General features: G+C 41.8%; 1 protein-coding gene across 1 annotated transcript in view; it reads left to right on the top strand.

Annotated features, from left to right (window-relative positions):
• The window catches only part of LOC118364267 (mucin-5AC-like), a 29,841-nt gene extending 14,849 nt beyond the window's left edge, over positions 1-14,992 (top strand). Inside the window, exons 5-9 of the mRNA XM_052489373.1 lie at positions 1,476-1,574; positions 2,109-2,271; positions 2,968-3,044; positions 13,184-13,288; positions 13,573-14,992. Of these exons, the coding sequence (XP_052345333.1) occupies positions 1,476-1,574; positions 2,109-2,271; positions 2,968-3,044; positions 13,184-13,288; positions 13,573-13,827 (699 nt within the window). The 3' untranslated portion in view covers positions 13,828-14,992. The remainder of the gene's footprint in view (positions 1-1,475; positions 1,575-2,108; positions 2,272-2,967; positions 3,045-13,183; positions 13,289-13,572) is intronic.
• The last annotated feature ends 4,308 nt before the right edge of the window (positions 14,993-19,300 follow it).

Below are 19,300 nucleotides of genomic sequence, written 5' to 3'. Positions count from 1 at the left end.
CCTCCATATGACGACCGTGACATTATGTGAATTTACATTTTTCCTTTTGATCAGTTGACCTATTCTGCAATTAAGCTTTTAGCTGCAAATGTGTAGCCATCAAGATAACCAATTAAACAATATACCCTTCATATACTGTATAACAATATATCTCACTCATTATCTAAATTTCATTGATACACTGTAACCTGAATAATTTTCTCCAGCAGAGAGTCGGGTCATACTGTATCAGTTGACAAGTCGCATAGAAAAGATGATCTTTTACAATGTTGCATGGGGCAGAAATGGGCATTCTGTCACGCCCTGACCTTAGAGATCCTTATTATTCTCTATGTTTGTTTAGGTCAGGGTGTGACTCGGGTGGGAAATTCTATGTTTTCTGTTTCTTTGAACTTGGTCTACTCTTTCTACCACCAACGAGAGCCGTTGCACATTCACACACAGTGCTACACAAATACCTTTTTACTGTAGGATGCTGCTTATCAATAGATTCTACCCTGATATCTGATTATTTATTTTACTTATGTAGTGTATAAGGATACTGCAACTGATAAATTGTTTCCCCGTAAACTTTGCTGTCAAGTTATAGCTAAACACTGTATGGAAAATGGTATTTACCATTATTTACCGTCTAGCATCTACTAAAAAGAATAGCTTTAAAAATTGTATCTAGTATTTTTTGCTGTTGGATTAAATGTTAGTTCAAATGACTAAACAGTGAGTCTACCATTATCTGATGTATAGGTGACTAAACAAAATGATCTTATGGTATTTCATGAAAAACTTTTGCATGTATGACTCAGGGGTTAAATATGTATTCAACTCCAATTAATGCACAATGAAAGGTTCTGAACATAAGATAATGGGTATTACTCAGTGTTTGGAAAATACACCCCCTTGTGCCAAAGTGAATACAGACCGGTTTTTTTCCAGTTCTACCACTGTAGTGTACATAACCACAGTGTGGGTGTGAGTGAGGGGGTTGAGGGGATGGTGACTGGGCCCATGTTTGTGTCTGTGCATGTTGGCACCGAGAAATGAGGTAACTTGGTGGGAGAGATTATTTCATAATAGATGTAGTCCGCTTTACCATCCCGTTTAATGCCTTATCTTGTAGCTTTCCTCGAGACAGGCAATTTCACATCAAATAGCATGCACGATGTCACCCTTTATAAAGCACCGTTTTTGAGGGAATTAGCCAGTTATGTCACATTTAGTAATGCCCTCTACGTTGGTTATGTCATCCTTTTTGCACCCTTTGTTGTGGAGTAGGACATAAAAGTACAGTTGATCTGTGTAGTGCAGACTTTATGTATGCTGTATACTTTCTAAGTAGTACTTCATTCAACGTCGGACCGATACTCCTGTTGTTTGATTGTTTAGAGAAAGCATAGATGCGGTGCTCAGTATCTGTTCGTCTCTCTCTCTCTCTCTCTCTCTCTCTCTCTCTCTCGCTCTCTCTCTCTCTCTCAAAGATATCCTGTCGCCAGTTCTCCTGTAACTACTCAGACTGCAACGATGTGTACATGAATATGACTTCTGTTTCATGCAACGCTAATATCACCTTCTGTGAGGTACAGTATACACTATGGGTGTATTGCAGAATTTTACAATTTGAATAATACAAATGTACTTACATTTCACAACTTTTGCATGCTATAGTTCATATTGCATCTGCTGTCATTACTTCATGTCACACCTATTTTAGATACGATCTTCCTGGCCCTACTACTAAAAGTTTCACACCATTTAAAAAAAAGTCAGTTGCATTCGCAACAACTATACCGGAATGTGGTTCTAACTTCATCTTTTATTCCCTTGTTTAACAATAACGAAACATTTAAATGTATTCTGGGGCGGCAGGGTAGCCTAGTGGTTAGAGTGTTGGACTAGTAACCGGAAGGTTGCGAGTTCAAACCCCCGAGCTGACAAGGTACAAATCTGTCGTTCTGCCCCTGAACAGGCAGTTAACCCACTGTTCCCAGGCCGTCATTGAAAATAAGAATGTGTTCTTAACTGACTTGCCTGGTTAAATAAAGGTAAAATAAAAAAATAAAAACATTTGTTTCTAAAAGTGTGCTAACAAAATGTGTGTGATACCTTCTCAGCTGAAGAGACAGGAAGACATGACTTACACCGGTGGCTGCAGTTCCTCCTGCAGTAATCCCTGTGTCAACGACACTCAGACCAACTGTTCGATGGGATGCTGCAACTCCACTGGCTGTCTTAGCTCGACCCTGGCCTCCATTGTTCGCACAAACACTACAACAGGTAAACCGTTTTTTAGTTTTTCCCCCCAAAAAATATACAATAAAGACAACCAATGTGCTGTGGCCTACGGTGGTCCACTGGTTTTAACCGCTGCCCATGGATCACATGCACTGTGTATCTCCGAAAGCATGGGTTCAAATCCGTCCCACTGCTCAAGCACCCTCTCTCCTTACTCCTTACTTTCTTCTCTAGCCATCCTTTCTAATAAACACAAAACACACCTAAGGGACTAGCCCACTCCATAAAAACATTTGGGATATCTAAGTGCCCTGTATTATGGTTGTTTTCTATGCTATTCTGCATTTCTTCAGTTTCCTTGTAAACTGTGTGCAAGACTAAATAAAGTCAAAGTCAAACCGTACTATGGTGTCCTTGGTGTTAGAATTGGTGAGCCTGTAAAAACCCTGTATTTTACTGTGAGGGATTCATGCTTACATGTATCACCACCACATCAATTGGGAGACTGTTACTGTATGGGGCTGAGCTAAATCTGTTGTTCTGTTGAACTATTCGTTTTCTGACAATGCATCGCATCTTATCACTATTCCTTTCATTTCAACACATCTGTAAAATGTGTTATTTATTTGGATTCAATCTGAATTGCATTATATGAGCATGAAAGTACAATGCACTATATACAGGACAGAATTGAGACATGAGTCATCTCAAAGATACGTATTTTATTTGTTCCTCCAGTGACTACAGTGATGATGACCACCACCACCACAACAACAGCAGCAGCCACCACCACTACAACTGCTGAACCAACCAATGTAAGAACTAGCTTTTGGGCAGCAACTTGACATTCTCAGGTTGATGTAGGCCAACAACAATATGTTAGGGTACATTTATATACACATTAAACGGGCAGTGTGTGTGTGTGTGTGTGTGTGTGTGTGTGTGTGTGTGTGTGTGTGTGTGTGTGTGTGTGTGTGTGTGTGTGTGTGTGTGTGTGTGTGTGTGTGTGTGTGTGTGTGTGTGTGTGTGTGTGTGTGTGTGTGTGTGATGGTCATGGAATTTTGGATGGCAGTTATCGTTCAGGCAAGTGACGGTCACCATTATAATAGTTTTAAAGACACACTTTCTCCTCTCCTCCGCTCCCGTGCTGCTGTTGCTGTTGCAGGGAGGGGGAGTTGTCTAGACAACCAAAGACACCATGCTTGTTTCAGCAAGGAGCAACACTGTTTAATCACTGAGTTGATGTTAGCGCGGAAACGGGCTCAGTAGTCCCGTCTTAGTCCCGTCTTCAGTGAGCTATCTGTTCGTCATCGGCTCTAAGAACCGGCTCTTGTAGGAAAATTTTGGGAGCCGGCTCGCATATCAGAAGAATAATCAAAAGATTTAAATAAATAGAATAAACTAATTCGAAGAACAAAAAAATAATAATAATAATATAGGCCTAAATGCTCAAGCGCACACATTCGTTCTGACTGTCTGCTCAGACTAACAGTCTCACCTGTTATTCCTGTCAATCAGACATGCAGTGTCAACGAAGGAACCAACGATGGGTGAGGGAGGGCCGAGCCAACTTACTCACAGTCACACACTTAGCAGCCGAGGAGAGAGAGGAAGGACAGCTGTGAAAACAACAGCTGGAAAATGAGTCGGAAGCACAGTAGCATTTGGATGCATTTTAATAATGTAGACAATGTTAAAGCACAGTGTAGAATTTGCCAAAACAAAATCTCATATAAAGCCGGTTCTACGCACAACCTACACCGGCATATGCGAACTGTGAAGCTAGCTGTAGTGGAGCTTCAAGAAAATAGCGGGCCTGCTGGTGATAGTGCGACCCGCGACCCACAGCAACGCAGTCTTCTATGGACCAGTTTATGCCAAAGTCTATGTCTGTAGCAAAACAAGGCCAAATTGATATTGCATTGGCTAAAATTATTGCTACCGATTTCCAGCCATTTTCGATCGTGAAGGACAGAGGTTTAAGCAATAGTCTATTCCAAGCAAGAAAACCCTTTCAAATTCACTTATTTGACAACTGTATGGGAGCACACAGGCTTCAGTGCAGGAGTCCGAAAAGCTACTGCAGTTTGCCTTACCACTGACTGCTGGACAACCACTTCTTACATGTCGGTTACATGTCAAATCAAATCAAATCAAATGTATTTATATAGCCCTTCGTACATCAGCTGATATCTCAAAGTGCTGTACAGAAACCCAGCCTAAAACCCCAAACAGGAAGCAATGCAGGTGTAGAAGCACGGTGGCTAGGAAAAGCTCCCTAGAAAGGCCAAAACCTAGGAAGAAACCTAGAGAGGAACCAGGCTATGTGGGGTGGCCAGTCCTCTTCTGGCTGTGCCGGGTGGAGATTATAACAGAACATGGCCAAGATGTTCAAATGTTCATAAATGACCAGCATGGTCGAATGATAATAAAGCAGAACAGTTGAAACTGGAGCAGCAGCACGGCCAGGTGGACTGGGGACAGCAAGGAGTCATCATGTCAGGTAGTCCTGAGGCATGGTCCTAGGGCTCAGGTCCTCCGGGAGAGAGAAAGAGAGAAAGAGAGAATTAGAGAGAGCGCACTTAAATTCACACAGGACACCGAATAGGACAGGAGAAGTACTCCAGATATAACAAACTGACCCTAGCCCCCCGACACATAAACTACTGCAGCATAAATACTGGAGCCTGAGACAGGAGGGGTCAGGAGACACTGTGGCCCTATCCAAGGACACCCCCGGACAGGGCCAAACAGGAAGGATATAACCCCACCCACTTTGCCAAAGCACAGCCCCCACACCACTAGAGGGATATCTTCAACCACCAACTTACCATCCTGAGACAAGGCTGAGTATAGCCCACAAAGATCTCCGCCATGTCACTTCATTGAAGATTTTTCGATGTCTAGCTGTCTTCTGGACTGCTTTGAGTTCAGCGACAGACACACCTCAAAGAACTTGGCAGATGAACTGTTGAGAGTGTCCAGAGAATGGCAAGTAGATGGAAAAGTGGTCTGTTGTGTTAGCGACAATGTAGCTAACAAAACCAAAGCCATGAACATATTTAAATGGACCCATCATCCATGTCTTGCCCACACAATCGACCTGATTGTAAAGAGATGCTCTGAGGGTGATGAAGCCCACTGTGGACAAAGTGAAAGCAGCCTTGGAATACTTCTACAGGAGCACAATAGGTGCTGAAAAACTCAAGTCGACACAACGCCAGATGGGGATGCCTGAGCTGAGGCCTAAACAAGACTGCACTACAAGGTGGAATTCAACATTTTATATGTTGAAGTGGTTTCTTGAGTCAAAGGATGCCATCATCTCTACCCTGGCCATTGTCAATGCACCTGTTGATGCTCTGACCCAAGAGGAATGGGAGGTGGTGGAGGAGGTGTGCAGAGTCCTGGAACCCTTTGAGCAGGTCACAGTGGAGATCAGTGGAGAGAGGTACAGTAAGCAGTTATTACTACATCATTATTTAATCCAGTACTATATATGTATGTGGACAGTAGATGATAATGTATTAACAGTAGAAAAAACATGAACCTGAACTAATAAGTTACTGTTCTCTCTTTTCAACTATTTGACAGCTGCAAAAATGATACTCCTGTGGTCTGCAGCGAATCACAGCCAGCCGCCAGAGAGAAGCAAATGTAACTACAGGACATGTGACAGAGTTGATTGACACCCTATGTTCATCAATGGACAGAAAGTTCCACAGAATGGAATAATAATCACGTGCTATCAGAAACCGCTGCACTTGACCCCAGGCTTAAGAAGTTAACCTTCAGTGATGCCAGAGCGATTGATGAGGCTCTTCAAAGAATAACTTCAGCAGTAGGGAGGGACAGCCCCAGCAGTCAGCTGGCTCAGGTACCAGGAAGAAGAGGGATCAGATGGAGCAGAAGCTCCAGCAGTAGTGCCACAAACGTCTGCTGTTTGGATGCTGTGGGACGAGAAAGCAACTGGGGATGTAGCACGAAGGAATCCCTCAGCAGATGCCATAACGGAGGTCTGATCCTATTTGGAGGAGCCCCTCCTTCAAAGATCTGCAGATCCTATGAGCTGCTGGAAGAACAAGGCCTCTGTCTACCCACGGCTTACTAAAGTCATGACAGGGAGACTCTGCATAGTGGCCACATCCGTTCCCTCTGAGAGGCTCTTCTCGAAAACGGGACAAATAATTACTGGGAGAAGAAACCGCATCAGCCCCTCGAAAGTGAGGCAACTTGCATTTCTGAATGCAAATCTCTCATAAAAGCTAAATGATGGTCAGCATTGCTGTGTGCTGCTGGTTATAAAATGGCAATAAAGAAGAGAGAGAAAAGAGGGATCAGTTTAATGTTTTAAGTGGTGTGCTGCAGTTTTGCACATTGTTATTTATTTATTTTTTGATATGGTGCAATATTCTATTAATATGTTGTTCAGATTGTATTTGTTTTGAATGATTAGATTTATATGCACTTTGTTTATATACAATAAAAATGTATACTTCAAATGCAAATTTTGAATAGCATTATTTTTCATAACAAACCAATGCATTTTTAAATACATTCTGGTTAAGGTAGAGTATGATTTAATTTAATAATTTAATTAGAATTGTTTTACACCAATCATAGTCAAACTATCACAAACTGTTTGACTTGAAAAAATACAAAACATATATTTTTTAAAGAGCCGTTTGGGAGCCAAAAGAACCGGCTCTTATTGGTGAGCTGAGCCGAATGAGCCGGCTCACTGAAAAGAGCCGGAATGCCCATCACTACTCTGAAGCTCTGTCAGAGTGATCATTGCATTCTTGGTCACCTCCCTGACCAAGGCCCTTCTCCCCCAATTCCATGTTTGGCATGGCGGCCAGCTCTAGGAGAAGTCTTGGTGGTTCCAAACTTCTTCCATTTAAGAACTATGGAGGCCACTAGGTTCTTGGGGATCTTTCAATGCTGCAGAAATTGGTGGGTACCCTTCCCCAGATCTGTGCCTCGACACAATCCTGTCTATGGCGGTTCCTTCGTCCTCATGACTTGGTTTTTGCTCTGACATGCACTGTCAACTGTGAGACCTTATACAGACAGGTGTGTGCCTTTCCAAATAATGTCCAATCAATTGAATTTACCACAGGTGGACTCCAATCAAGTTGTAGAAACATCTCAAGGATGATCAATGGAAACAGGATGCACCTGAGCTCAATTTTGAGTCTCACAGTAAAGGGTCTGAATACTTATATTTTTGCTTTGTCATTATGGGATGTTGTGTGAAGATTGCTGAGGATTTTAAAAAATCTATTTTAGAATAGGGCTGTAACGTTGCAAAATGTAGAAAAAGACCCAGAGTTACGTCTAATGCAGAGGATAAGTTCATTAGATTTACCAGCCTTTACCAGCCTCAGCCCTCCAAGCTGTGTAAGGGCTATTTGACCAAGAAGGAGAGTGATAGAGTGCTGCATCAGATGACCTGGCCTCAACAATCAGCTGATCTCAACCTAATTGAGATGATTTGGGATGAGTTGGACCGCAAAGTGAAGAAAAAGCAGCCAACAAGGGCTCAGCATATTTCAGAACTCCTTCAAGACTGTTGGAAAATCATTCCAGGTGAAGCTGGTTCAGAGAATACCAAGAGTGTGCAAAGCTGTCGTCAAGGCAAAGGGTGGATACTTTGAAGAATCTAAAATCTAAAATATTTTTTTATTGAACAATTTTTTGGTTACTACATGATTATATATGTGTTATTTCAATATTTTGATGTCTTCACTATTTGTCTACAATGTAGAAAATAGTTAAAATAAAGAAAAACCCTTAGTAGGTGTGACCCTTAAACCCTTAGGAGGTGTGTCCAAACTTTTGACTGGTACTGTATATACATGTATATCAGAAATTATTCACACCCCTTGACTTTTTCCACATATTGTTGTGTTACAGCCTGAATTTGAAATATCTTACATTTACGAAATCCAAGATGGCGTAGCAGTCAGACGTCTTTGTCTTTGTCTTGTCTCGTATATATCTTTTAATATATTTTTCTTCTGATTCTTTTTAACATTTTTCCTAAACCTCAACTTCAAAATACTCTCCTGGAACCCGCCTCACTCAATGTGGTGTGGATCTGGGGGGTTTTTGAAAGTATTTATATTTACCTCGGAACTGGATTGCTTCAACTGAATCTAGCTAGCTAACTAGCGGTGGCCCGTTCCTGTAGGTTCATGCTCTACAACATCCGCAGAGTACGACCCTGCCTCACACAGGAAGCGGCGCAGGTCCTAATTCATGCACTTGTCATCTCCCGTCTGGATTACTGCAACTCGCTGTTGGCTGGGCTCCCTGCCTGTGCCATTAAACCCCTACAACTCATCCAGAACGCCGCAGCCCGTCTGGTGTTCAACCTTCCAAAGTTCTCTCACGTCACCCCGCTCCTCCACTCTCTCCACTGGCTTCCAGTTGAAGCTCGCATCCGCTACAAGACCATGGTGCTTGCCTACGGAGCTGTGAGGGGAACGGCACCTCAGTACCTCCAGGCTCTGATCAGGCCCTACACCCAAACAAGGGCACTGCGTTCATCCACCTCTGGCCTGCTCGCCTCCCTACCACTGAGGAAGTACAGTTCCCGCTCAGCCCAGTCAAAACGGTTCGCTGCTCTGGCCCCCCAATGGTGGAACAAACTCCCTCACGACGCCAGGACAGCGGAGTCAATCACCACCTTCCGGAGACACCTGAAACCCCACCTCTTTAAGGAATACCTAGGATAGGATAAAGTAATCCTTCTCACCCCCCTTAAAAGATTTAGATGCACTATTGTAAAGTGGCTGTTCCACTGGATGTCATAAGGTGAATGCACCAATTTGTAAGTCGCTCTGGATAAGAGCGTCTGCTAAATGACTTAAATGTAATGTAAATGTAGCTACCAGCTATCAGTTATCAGTCAGCTAACCTTTAGCTCGGAAAGCTCTCGTCAGTTCGTACAACGAGTTTCAAACCAGAGCATACCGGACCTATTTTTCTCTCCATATCCCATGCTAGACCCATCTCCTGGCTAGGGCTCCTGGGCTACTCCTGAAGCCCACTCCTCGGCTACAATATCCGGACCCCTTCTACTGCCGGTACGGGGCACGGATCCCGCCGATCCTTTACGACTGGAATACCGACATAATCTGCCCGAGGATCCCAACATTCTGCTAATTGCGGCCTGCTAGCTATCTATAGCATATTGGACTGTTATCTGATCCACTGGCCAGTTTCTTGGACCACTATACCCATTTTGTCAATTGGACTTGGACCCCTCTGCTACTTGGAACCCTACTAATTCCACAACTGGTCTATCGACTTCACCGACGTCACCAAAAACAGACTTTAACCCCATCGCAACGTCCCTCTAAGGCCCTTATGCTAGCTTGCTAGCCCCGGCCTGCTAACTGCTAGCTTTCTAGCACCGGCCTGCTAACTGTTGTCGTGGAAATTTCCTGTATTTACCAAATCATGAGAGCAAACCACACACAAGTCAGAGTTATCACAAAGTCCATGTTTAATTATATGAGCTCCATCACAACCCTGTGACTCTCAGATCAATTCAGTGTCTATCAATGAATTCTCTGAGAGTCCCTTACACATTGCAACTGAGATCCTTTACAGCAAAGACACACATAGCCAGACAGCATTGGCATAATTTATCGTTCAGCTTTGTCTCCTAAACTCCTAAACTCCTAAATGTCCTTTTCTCAAACTCAGAAGCATAAACTAAATCCACATATCAACAGGCATATATCAAATCCACCCCTCCTTGACAAGATCACAGAGACACATTGACTAGCACACAGACATTGTGGAGCCAAGAGATACACGCTTGAGCTCTCCCCTCTCTCCGGCCCCAGTAACTTAGTCTTGACAGAGAACAGATGACTGCAAACCCGCCACAGTATTATACAAAAATAAACATTCTGATGAGAAGTAACTTACAAACATATGATGAATATAAAACATCTTACCTATGTTACCAACTAATTCTGATTATTCCCCAACACTGTCTGAATCGCCATATCCCCAGCCAGCCCAACCACTTACTGGACTCATAGGATCACTTGGCTATGCATGCCTCTCCCTAATATCAATATGCCTTGTCCATTACTGTCCTGGGTAGTGATTACTGTCTTATTTCACTGTAGAGCCGATAGCCCTGCTCAATATGCCTTAACCAACCATGTTGTTCCACCTCCCACATATGCGATGACATCACCTGGTTTAAACATCTCTAGAGACTATATCTCTCTCTTCTTTACTCAATGCCTTGGTTTACCTCTAATGTACTCTCTTCCTACCATACCTTTGTCTGTACATTATGCCTAGAATCTATGCTATCGTGCCCAGAAACCTGCTCCCTTTACTCTCTGTTTCGAACGTGCTAGACGGCCAGTGCTTATAGCCTTTAGCCGTACCCTTATCCTACTTCTCCTCTGTTCCTCTGGTGATGTAGAGGTTAATCCAGGACCTGCAGTACCTAGCTCCACTCCTACTCCCCAGGTGCTCTCATTTGTTGACTTCTGCCACTGTAAAATCCTTGTTTTCATGCATGTTAACATTAGAAGCCTACTCCCTAAGTTTGCTTTATTCACTGCTTTAGCACATTCTGCCAACCCGGATGTCTTAGCCGTGTCTGAATCCTGGCTTAGGAAAACCACCAAAAACCCTGAAATTTCCATCCCTATCTATAACATTTTCTGCCAAGATAGAACTGCCAAAGGGGGCAGTGTTGCAATCTACTGCAGAGATAGCCTGCAGAGTTCTGTCTTTACTATCCAGGTCTGTACCAAAACAATTCGAGCTTCTACGTCTAAAAAGTCACCTTTCCAGAAACAAGTCTCTCACCGTTGCAGCTTGCTATAGACCACCCTCTGCCCCCAGCTGTGCCCTGGACACCATATGTGAATTGATTGTTCCCCATCTATTTTCTGAGCTTGTGCTGCTAGGTGACCTAAACTGGGACATGTTTAACACCCCGGCCATCCTACAATCTAAGTTTGATGCCCTCAATCTCACACAAATTATCAATGAACCTACCAGGTAAAACCCCAAATTCGTAAACATGGACACCCTAATACATATCATCCTAACTAACTCGCCCTCCAATTACACTGCTGCTGTTTTTAACCAAGATCTCAGCGATCACTGCCTCATTGCCTGCATCTGTAATGGCTCTGCGGTCAAACAACCACCCTTCATCACTGTTAAATGCTCCCGAAAACACGTCTGCGAACAGGCCTTTCTAATAGACCTGGCCGGGGTATCCTGGAATGACATTGACCTCATCCCGTCAGTAGAGGATGCCTGGTTATTCTTTAAAAGTGCCTTCCTCGCCATCTTAAATAGGCATGCTCCATTCAAAATATTTAGAACTAGGAATAGATATAGCCCTAGGTTCACTCCAGACCTGTCTGCCCTTGAAGAACACAAAAACATCATGTGGTGTTCTGCATTAGCATCGAATAGCCCCCGTGATATGCAACTTTTTAGGGAAGTTAGGAACCAATATACACAGGCAGTTAGGAAAGCTAAGGCTAGCTTTTTCAAACAGAAATTTGCATCCTGTAGTACAAACTAAAAAAAGTTCTGCGACACTGTAAAGTCCATGGAGAATAAGAGCACCTCCTCCAAGCTGCCCACTGCACTGCGGCTAGGAAACACTGTCACTACCGATAAATCCACAATAATTGAGAATTTCAATAATTATTTTTCTACAGCTGGCCATGCTTTCCACCTGGCTACCCCTACCCTGGTCAACAGCCCTGCGCTCCCCACAGCACCTCGCCCAAACCTTCCCCACTTCTCCTTCACCCAAATCCAGATAGCTGGTGTTCTGAAAGAGCTGCAAAATCTGGACCGCTACAAATCAGCTGGGCTAGACAATCTGGACCCTCTCTTTCTAAAATGATCTGCTGAAATGATTGCAACCCCTATTACTAGCCTGTTCAAACCTCTCTTTCGTATCATCTGAGATTCCCATAGATTGGAAAGCTGCCGTGGTCATCCCCCTCTTCAAAGGGGGAAACACTCTACAGTCGTGGCCAAAAGTTTTGAGAATGACACAAATATACATTTTTGCTGCTTCAGTGTCTTTAGATATTTTTGTCAGATGTTACTATGGAATAATGAAGTATAATTACAAGCATTTCATAAGTGTCAAAGGCTTTTATTGACAATTACATGAAGTTGATGAAAATAGTCAATATTTGCAGTGTTGACCCTTCTTTTTCAAGACCTTGAGTTTAATTGTAGTTACTCCACAATATTTACCTCATTGACAGAGTGAAAAGAAGGAAGCCTGTAAAAAATATTCCAAAACATGCATCTTGTTTGCAACAAGGCACTAAATTAACACTTTCGTGTCCTGAATACAGTGTTATGTTTGGGGCAAATTCAATACAAAACTATACTGAGTACCACTCTCCATATTTTCAAGCATAGTGGTGGCTGCATCATGTTATGGGGGTTGAATACTTATCTTATCAAGATACTGTACATTAGTGTTTTATTTTTGTACATTTTTTGGTCTTGTTCAAAATTTTCTTTCACTCCGAGATTATAGAGTAGTTTGTGTAGATCGTTGACAAAAAATGACAATTCCATACATTTTTATCCCACTTTGTAACACAACAAAATGTGGAAAAAGTCAAGGGGTGTGAATACTTTGTTTTTTAAAACGGTTATAAAGGTTATTTTATTTTCATGACTGTCTTCCTCCATAATCGTCAGTTACACGATTATACGGTAACTGTCCATTCCTAGTGTGTGTGTGTGTGTGTGTGTGTGTGTGTGTGTGTGTGTGTGTGTGTGTGTGTGTGTGTGTGTGTGTGTGTGTGTGTGTGTGTGTGTGTGTGTGTGTGTGTGTGTTTGTGTGTGTGTGTGTATGCAAATGACTCAATGTCAGTGAATTTAACAGTCTTTATTAACATTATCCATCTATTTGCAGAAACTTAAGAAGTGTCAGATGTTTCAGTGCACAGAGCAGAACTGTTACAAGACTTGGATAACCAAAGACCCAATGCCTTGTCCCCTCAACCAGCCCTACTGTGAGGTAGGCTTAAAAGTGCACCCCTACCCTACCCTATTCATCATTCTATACCCATAGAAGACAAACTAGACATCCTTCATTGAACTGTAAATGCTGTAGGATACAAAATGTACACTTAAAGTATTTCATAACGAAAGAAGGAAAATACATTTGGCCACGACAAGAATGATTATCTGTTATGATCTCAATCACATCACTCAGACAAGAGAGAATTTCCTTTCGCCAATCTCGTACATTCTTAAACTCATCAAACTCCATGCATTCTCAATCCACGTTTCTCTTTTCAGCTGAAAAAGATGACAACTGGTTCAACAACGATCTGGATGGGAGGCTGCAATGCCAACTGCACAAGAAACACCTGGTGTACGACCACAACAGATACATGCCACCAAGAGTGCTGCAACACCTCCATGACCTCCTGCCTCAAGCTGGATGGTACTCTGAACGTTCCTTCTTCTGCCACTAGGGGTCCGCACTTCCCTTTAGCATTGGTCACTGCTGCTCTGCTGGTTTGTCTGCTCAGCATTGGTTCTCCGGTTTAAACTGGGTCGTGTTCAGTAGGTACCATTCGGAAAAAAAAATATTGAAAGAGGGAGGAAATTCTTTGACTTGTCCGTTGCAAAATGGTTTAAAACGTTGCCTGTTGTGTGACTTAATGAACACAACCCTGATGTGTCGACCTAGTTGAATAACATACAGCGGTAGTAGTTAGCACAGCAAAACCTGGTTTCTATTCCACATGAATAGTATACTGGTTGTAGGTCGAGCCTACTCTGTTTTTGTTTGTTTGTTTGCTTGTACATGAGATGTATTGAGAAACTCTATATGAGGGCTCATATGTGCTTTTGAGAAATGTAGGCAATTTAAGTGATAATGATTCCCCTATGTGAGTCCAAACCAAATGGTTTGAAAGGGTATTATTGAAGAATATGATGATTAATATGGCTACAGAAAGCTACTCGACCATACCATCAACTCATTTATACATCAGTAATGTGTAAAACATAATCCACAGAAGAGGATAGCTATTTGTGATCATAGATGACTGACCTAATGTATCTGCTTTTTGATACTTATTGAGATTTGTGTAAGTTGAAGGTTACAATTGTGACATTTTCATAAATGTCCTTATTTTTTAGGCCAACTGTTCTTTTCTTTCGCCAGTGGTTTGCATGATGACTTGCATGTTTTCTTTGATTTTGCACTTGCAAAGACCTTCTAGCCTAGTCTCAGATCTGGTTGTGCTCTTGCTCACTCAATTGCTCATTGACAAACCAAACATGCCCAGGACAAGGAGTTGGCATGATAGCACAAACCGACTGGCACTCAGGCTAAAGGCTTTCTCCAATACAAAAGCAAATATCTGTTCTTTACAGATATTGCATAATAACTCAGTTATTACCTAGTCTTAGATAGCATATTGTGAAGGACAGATTTTTGCACTTGCAAAAAAAACAACAACATATATATTGGGCTATAGAAGGTGTTTGAAATATTTGCGCTGACTCATTGAGTTGTAATTCATATCTGTGAATGTAGTCATACACTGTACAACTGTAATGTGTGTTTTACTCCTTTTGTTATTTCACTGTATTCTTAATTATAATTCACCATCATAACAATATGGAAATTGATTTATAAAAATTGGTTATGAAATTGGGTTATAAAAAATGCCAAAGTGTATATTTTACAGTAGTTTCATGGAAAGTTGACATACAACACCTGATATGTCATATGGTTTAATATGGTTGCATGTTTTCGGAGCTGTGAGGGGAACGGCACCTCAGTACCTCTGGCTCTGATCAATTGCCCTACACCCAAACAAGGGCACTGCGTTCATCCACCTCTGGCCTGCTAAAGGCTTTCCCTACCACTGAGGAAATACAGTTCCCGCTCAGCCCAGTCAAAACTGTTCGATAGCTCTGGCCCCCAGATGCACTGGAACAAACTCCCTCACGGGCCATAGACAGGTGTTTCAAACCACCTTCCGGAGACACCTGAAACCCCATCTTCAAGGTAGTCATACCTAGGATAGGGTAAGTAAGGGTAAGTAATCCTTTTGTTACCCCTTTGTTACACTGTATTCTTAATTATAATTCACCATCAAACAAGATGCAAATGGCTTTTCCACTGGTTGTCATAAGGTGTATGCACCAATTTGTAAGTCGCTCTGGATAAGAGTTTCTGCTAAATGACTTAAATGTAAATGTAAATGTAATATTTGGAGAAAAGTTACTAAAAGAAATGTGTCATGTTGGATACTTTCTACATTGTGTATATTGTACAAACTGTAACAACTGATTTTAAAGTCACCTAAATATAAATGAAATAAATGTTTCGCCAAAACAAAATGTGAATATTTTCTTTGAAATTGTCTGCAGAGCTCACCTGTTATGAGATGTAATTTAGCTATTTGAATCAACTAGACTTAACAAACACTGCATCAACAGAAACACAAAAGATGATTTAGAATTTGTACATTATAAAGTATTGGCCATTCGGAATTCATACGTAGATTAAACGTTCTGATTAAAACATTTAAATTATGACAAAACATTATTATGTATTCCGTGCCTCTATGCACCATGCATTAGAATTTGATTACCATGGAGATGGCTGTTAAAACCACATACAAATAATACATTTTCTGTAGCTGTGGCTAAAACCATAGATACACACACACTAATGGTATATTGTCTATGTTTAAAGCAATATTGTTGAAATATCATTACAATTGTAAAGGTTGCATCATCTTACCAGCATCAATGATGTCATAATCAAACATTATCACCAAAAGACACAATTTAACGCAATGAATTCGGAACAGACATCTTGCTCATGCAGTTTGTGTGACTATGGATGCAACTATGAATGCAAATGACCCATCCTTTTCAACACCAGCCTTGCATCTCAATAGGACCCCTGGAGATCTTGTTAATAAGTTCATAGATGACTCATTTCCCTCCAACCCTGGTGTTGATGAGGTTGACAATGATGTGATCCATTCAACCAACTTTGTGAACCACTTCTCGGGTAAGAGCTAAGGAAAATCTAAGAAACTAAACAAATAACTCTACCATGGATAGAGATCTTTGCTAATCTTTTAATATTGGTAAATTGTTTTTTTCCGGTAGATTCCTCCATTTTATTTTGATTCATGACATTATGTTTGTTTATAAAATTACATTTTACAGGTCAATCATCCTTTAAATATTTAGGCTTAAGTCATCAGAGTACCCCTGAAGATTTGGTTCAGTTTGTTGCATAATCAATTGTTGATGAGGATGTCAATTATGTGGTCATCTGCTTGGGAGAGTTATGGGCCAACCTCCTTCCTGGACATGTCTCAGGACAGCTTATCCAATAGAGACCAGTCCTCTCAGTCAGATGACCTTGACTACCTAAGAGGTTCCATCTCTGTTTAGTATGGTAGTTGATCTAATTAGCTGAATTTGACATTGAATTGCTTCGTTTCGGGTGTTGTTCCACTCTCTTTACCATCAGACACTTTGTCCCTGTTGATCCACAGACCCACCCTACTTCTGTAGACCCAGGAGGGGCCAAAGGTGCTCCAACGTAGCTCAAACCAGTACTCGGTTAAGATCTTAGTCTGCTAAACTTTGATTATTGGTCAATTCATTTTTCTGGTAAGTTACCCAATCCACTCTTTACGAGCAACATTTTTTCCCTCTTGATCTACAGATTGGGGCTTGCCTCATTCGAATGCCTGGAGCCAATCGTTTTAGTTATGATTACTATGACAACCCTGGCTACCTGTCAGTTACGAGTTCTACCTCTGTCTAGTGTGCTAGTTTGCCTAATTTGCTTGATTTTGCATTGGATTGGTTTGTTTGAGTATTGTTCCACTCTATTACCATCTGCCACATTGTCTGTGTTGATCCACAAAGCCACCCTGTGTCAGGACTCCTGACTCCAGCGGAGCAAGGAACCCTGAAGCAGCCGAACAGCCCCTGGGAGTCTCTTATCGCTTAACCAGAGGGTTTGGACTCCCCAGACAGTCTCCGTTGCTTTTTTTACTCCTGAGGATGATGTGTTGTACATGTGAACAGTCACCAGGTTCTTCCTTCGAGACATTCCCTGCCGCTCTGCAACTCGGGTTGACGATGAAGAGGTTGTGTACATTACAACAACCACCAGATCCGTCCTAGATGCCCAGGATATTTCCCGATAGTCTGGCTCCACCCACAGCAAGCAGTCTGAGAAAGCCACCTCAAATGCATGCTTCTACTATTACTAAGGAGGAACTACGGAATATGTGGATCTCAGATACACGTCAGGGGTCTTAAGGTGTAGTGTAGAATGATTAAGTGTATTATTATTGTGTCTTGCATCTTCAGGATGCCCAGCCCACATATGCTTATAACACTCTGCAGTAGAAAATAAAATCATATATGCACACAATAGGCCACATGCTGGCCATTCACATATAGTACTTTGTTTACAGATCCTTACATTTGTATACTGCTTCGTTTTCTTTGTTTTCATCATCTATCACTTTGTCCCTCTTGATCCTCAGCCCAGGACTTCAGACGGGCTTTGCCTCTCCAGTTGAGATCTCTGTATTCTTACAAGAGACTGAGGGTTGAGTCTCAGTCCAACAATAGGAAGAGGTGCCACTGCCTGGGGTGTGACACAGAGGACTGCCCTGGCAGCAAAAGAGCTAGGAATTAATCTCCAATTGGCTCTCATGGGGCCATGCGGCACATTAATAGAACACAAAATAGGCACCAGAATAGAGCTGTGCCACAGTACAACAAGACAATCACAATAAAATATTGTGACATTTTGTTCCTTAGATTTCTTCCTGAGAAATGCCATCCAATACAATAACTACAACATTTCAATCCAATACAGTATTATCTTAATAAAAAGGTCCAGGGCCTATGTTTTTTCCTATTAAACTACAAAAAGTATTGGTGGCTAGACAGATGTAACTTTCTTTTGCCTGATGAATAAGTGTTTGATATGTGTGTGTATCAGGATTGGGGAGTAACTAATTTCATGTAATCCAGTTACATTTAATCTGATGACATTTTTTTTTTTTTACCTGTAAACAATTACGTTAACAGCAAATAATATTGTCATCATTTTAGAGACACTTTTGAAAAACTCATGATTCGTACTTTTAAATTCAGAAAGGATGTTTGCGAACAAATACATAACACCTTTATGTTTTCTCAATGACATTCAATGTAGGTTTGAAGAGAGGTGCAAGTTTGGGTTTGTTCCACCTTAGCCAGTCTGACATCAAGTCAGAGACCACTACTATGATGACACAGCAAATGCGGTCGATCATCCTTTTTGTCTTCTTCTTATGCCTCTTAAATGAAAGTAATCCAACAGCAATTGAAAGTAATGACGTGACATTAGTGAATTTGGGTAATCCAAAAATGACATTACTGATTGCAATTTTGGAAAGGTAACGAGCAGGTAACTTAACAGAATACATTTAGAAAGTAACCTATCCGATCCTGGTGTGTATGAAGTAGATAGCGCATCTACAATTTAGTATTACACTGCATCTGTCCGATTAAACAGTATTTATTTATGCTGCAATAGATTATATGTCGGGGGCTAGGGTCAGTCTGTTATATTTGGAGTATTTATCCTGTATTATCCAGTGTACTGTGTGAATTTAACTATGCTCCCTCTAATTCTCTCTCACTCCCTCTCCTCCCGGAGGACTTGAGCCCTGGGACCATGCCGCAGGACTTTCTCTCTCTACCGCACCTGAAGTCTCTAACTCTGAACGCTCAGCTATGAAAAGCCAATTGGTATTTACTCCTGAGGTGCTGACCTGTTGCACCCTCTACAACCACTGTGATTATTATTATTTGACCCTGCTGGTCATCTATGAACGTTTGAACATCTTGGCCATGTCCTGTTATAATCTCCACTGGAACAGCCAGAAGAGGACTGGCCACCCCTCATAGCCTGGTTCCTCTCTAATTTTCTTCCTAGATTCCTGCCTTTCTAGGGAGTTTTTCCAAGCCA

Source organism: Oncorhynchus keta, chromosome 31, assembly GCF_023373465.1.
Source record: "Oncorhynchus keta strain PuntledgeMale-10-30-2019 chromosome 31, Oket_V2, whole genome shotgun sequence".
In the NCBI taxonomy this organism is placed as follows: domain Eukaryota; kingdom Metazoa; phylum Chordata; class Actinopteri; order Salmoniformes; family Salmonidae; genus Oncorhynchus; species Oncorhynchus keta.
The sequence above is the reverse complement of the archived record's forward strand: the minus strand, read 5'-3'. Positions and strand labels throughout refer to the sequence as shown.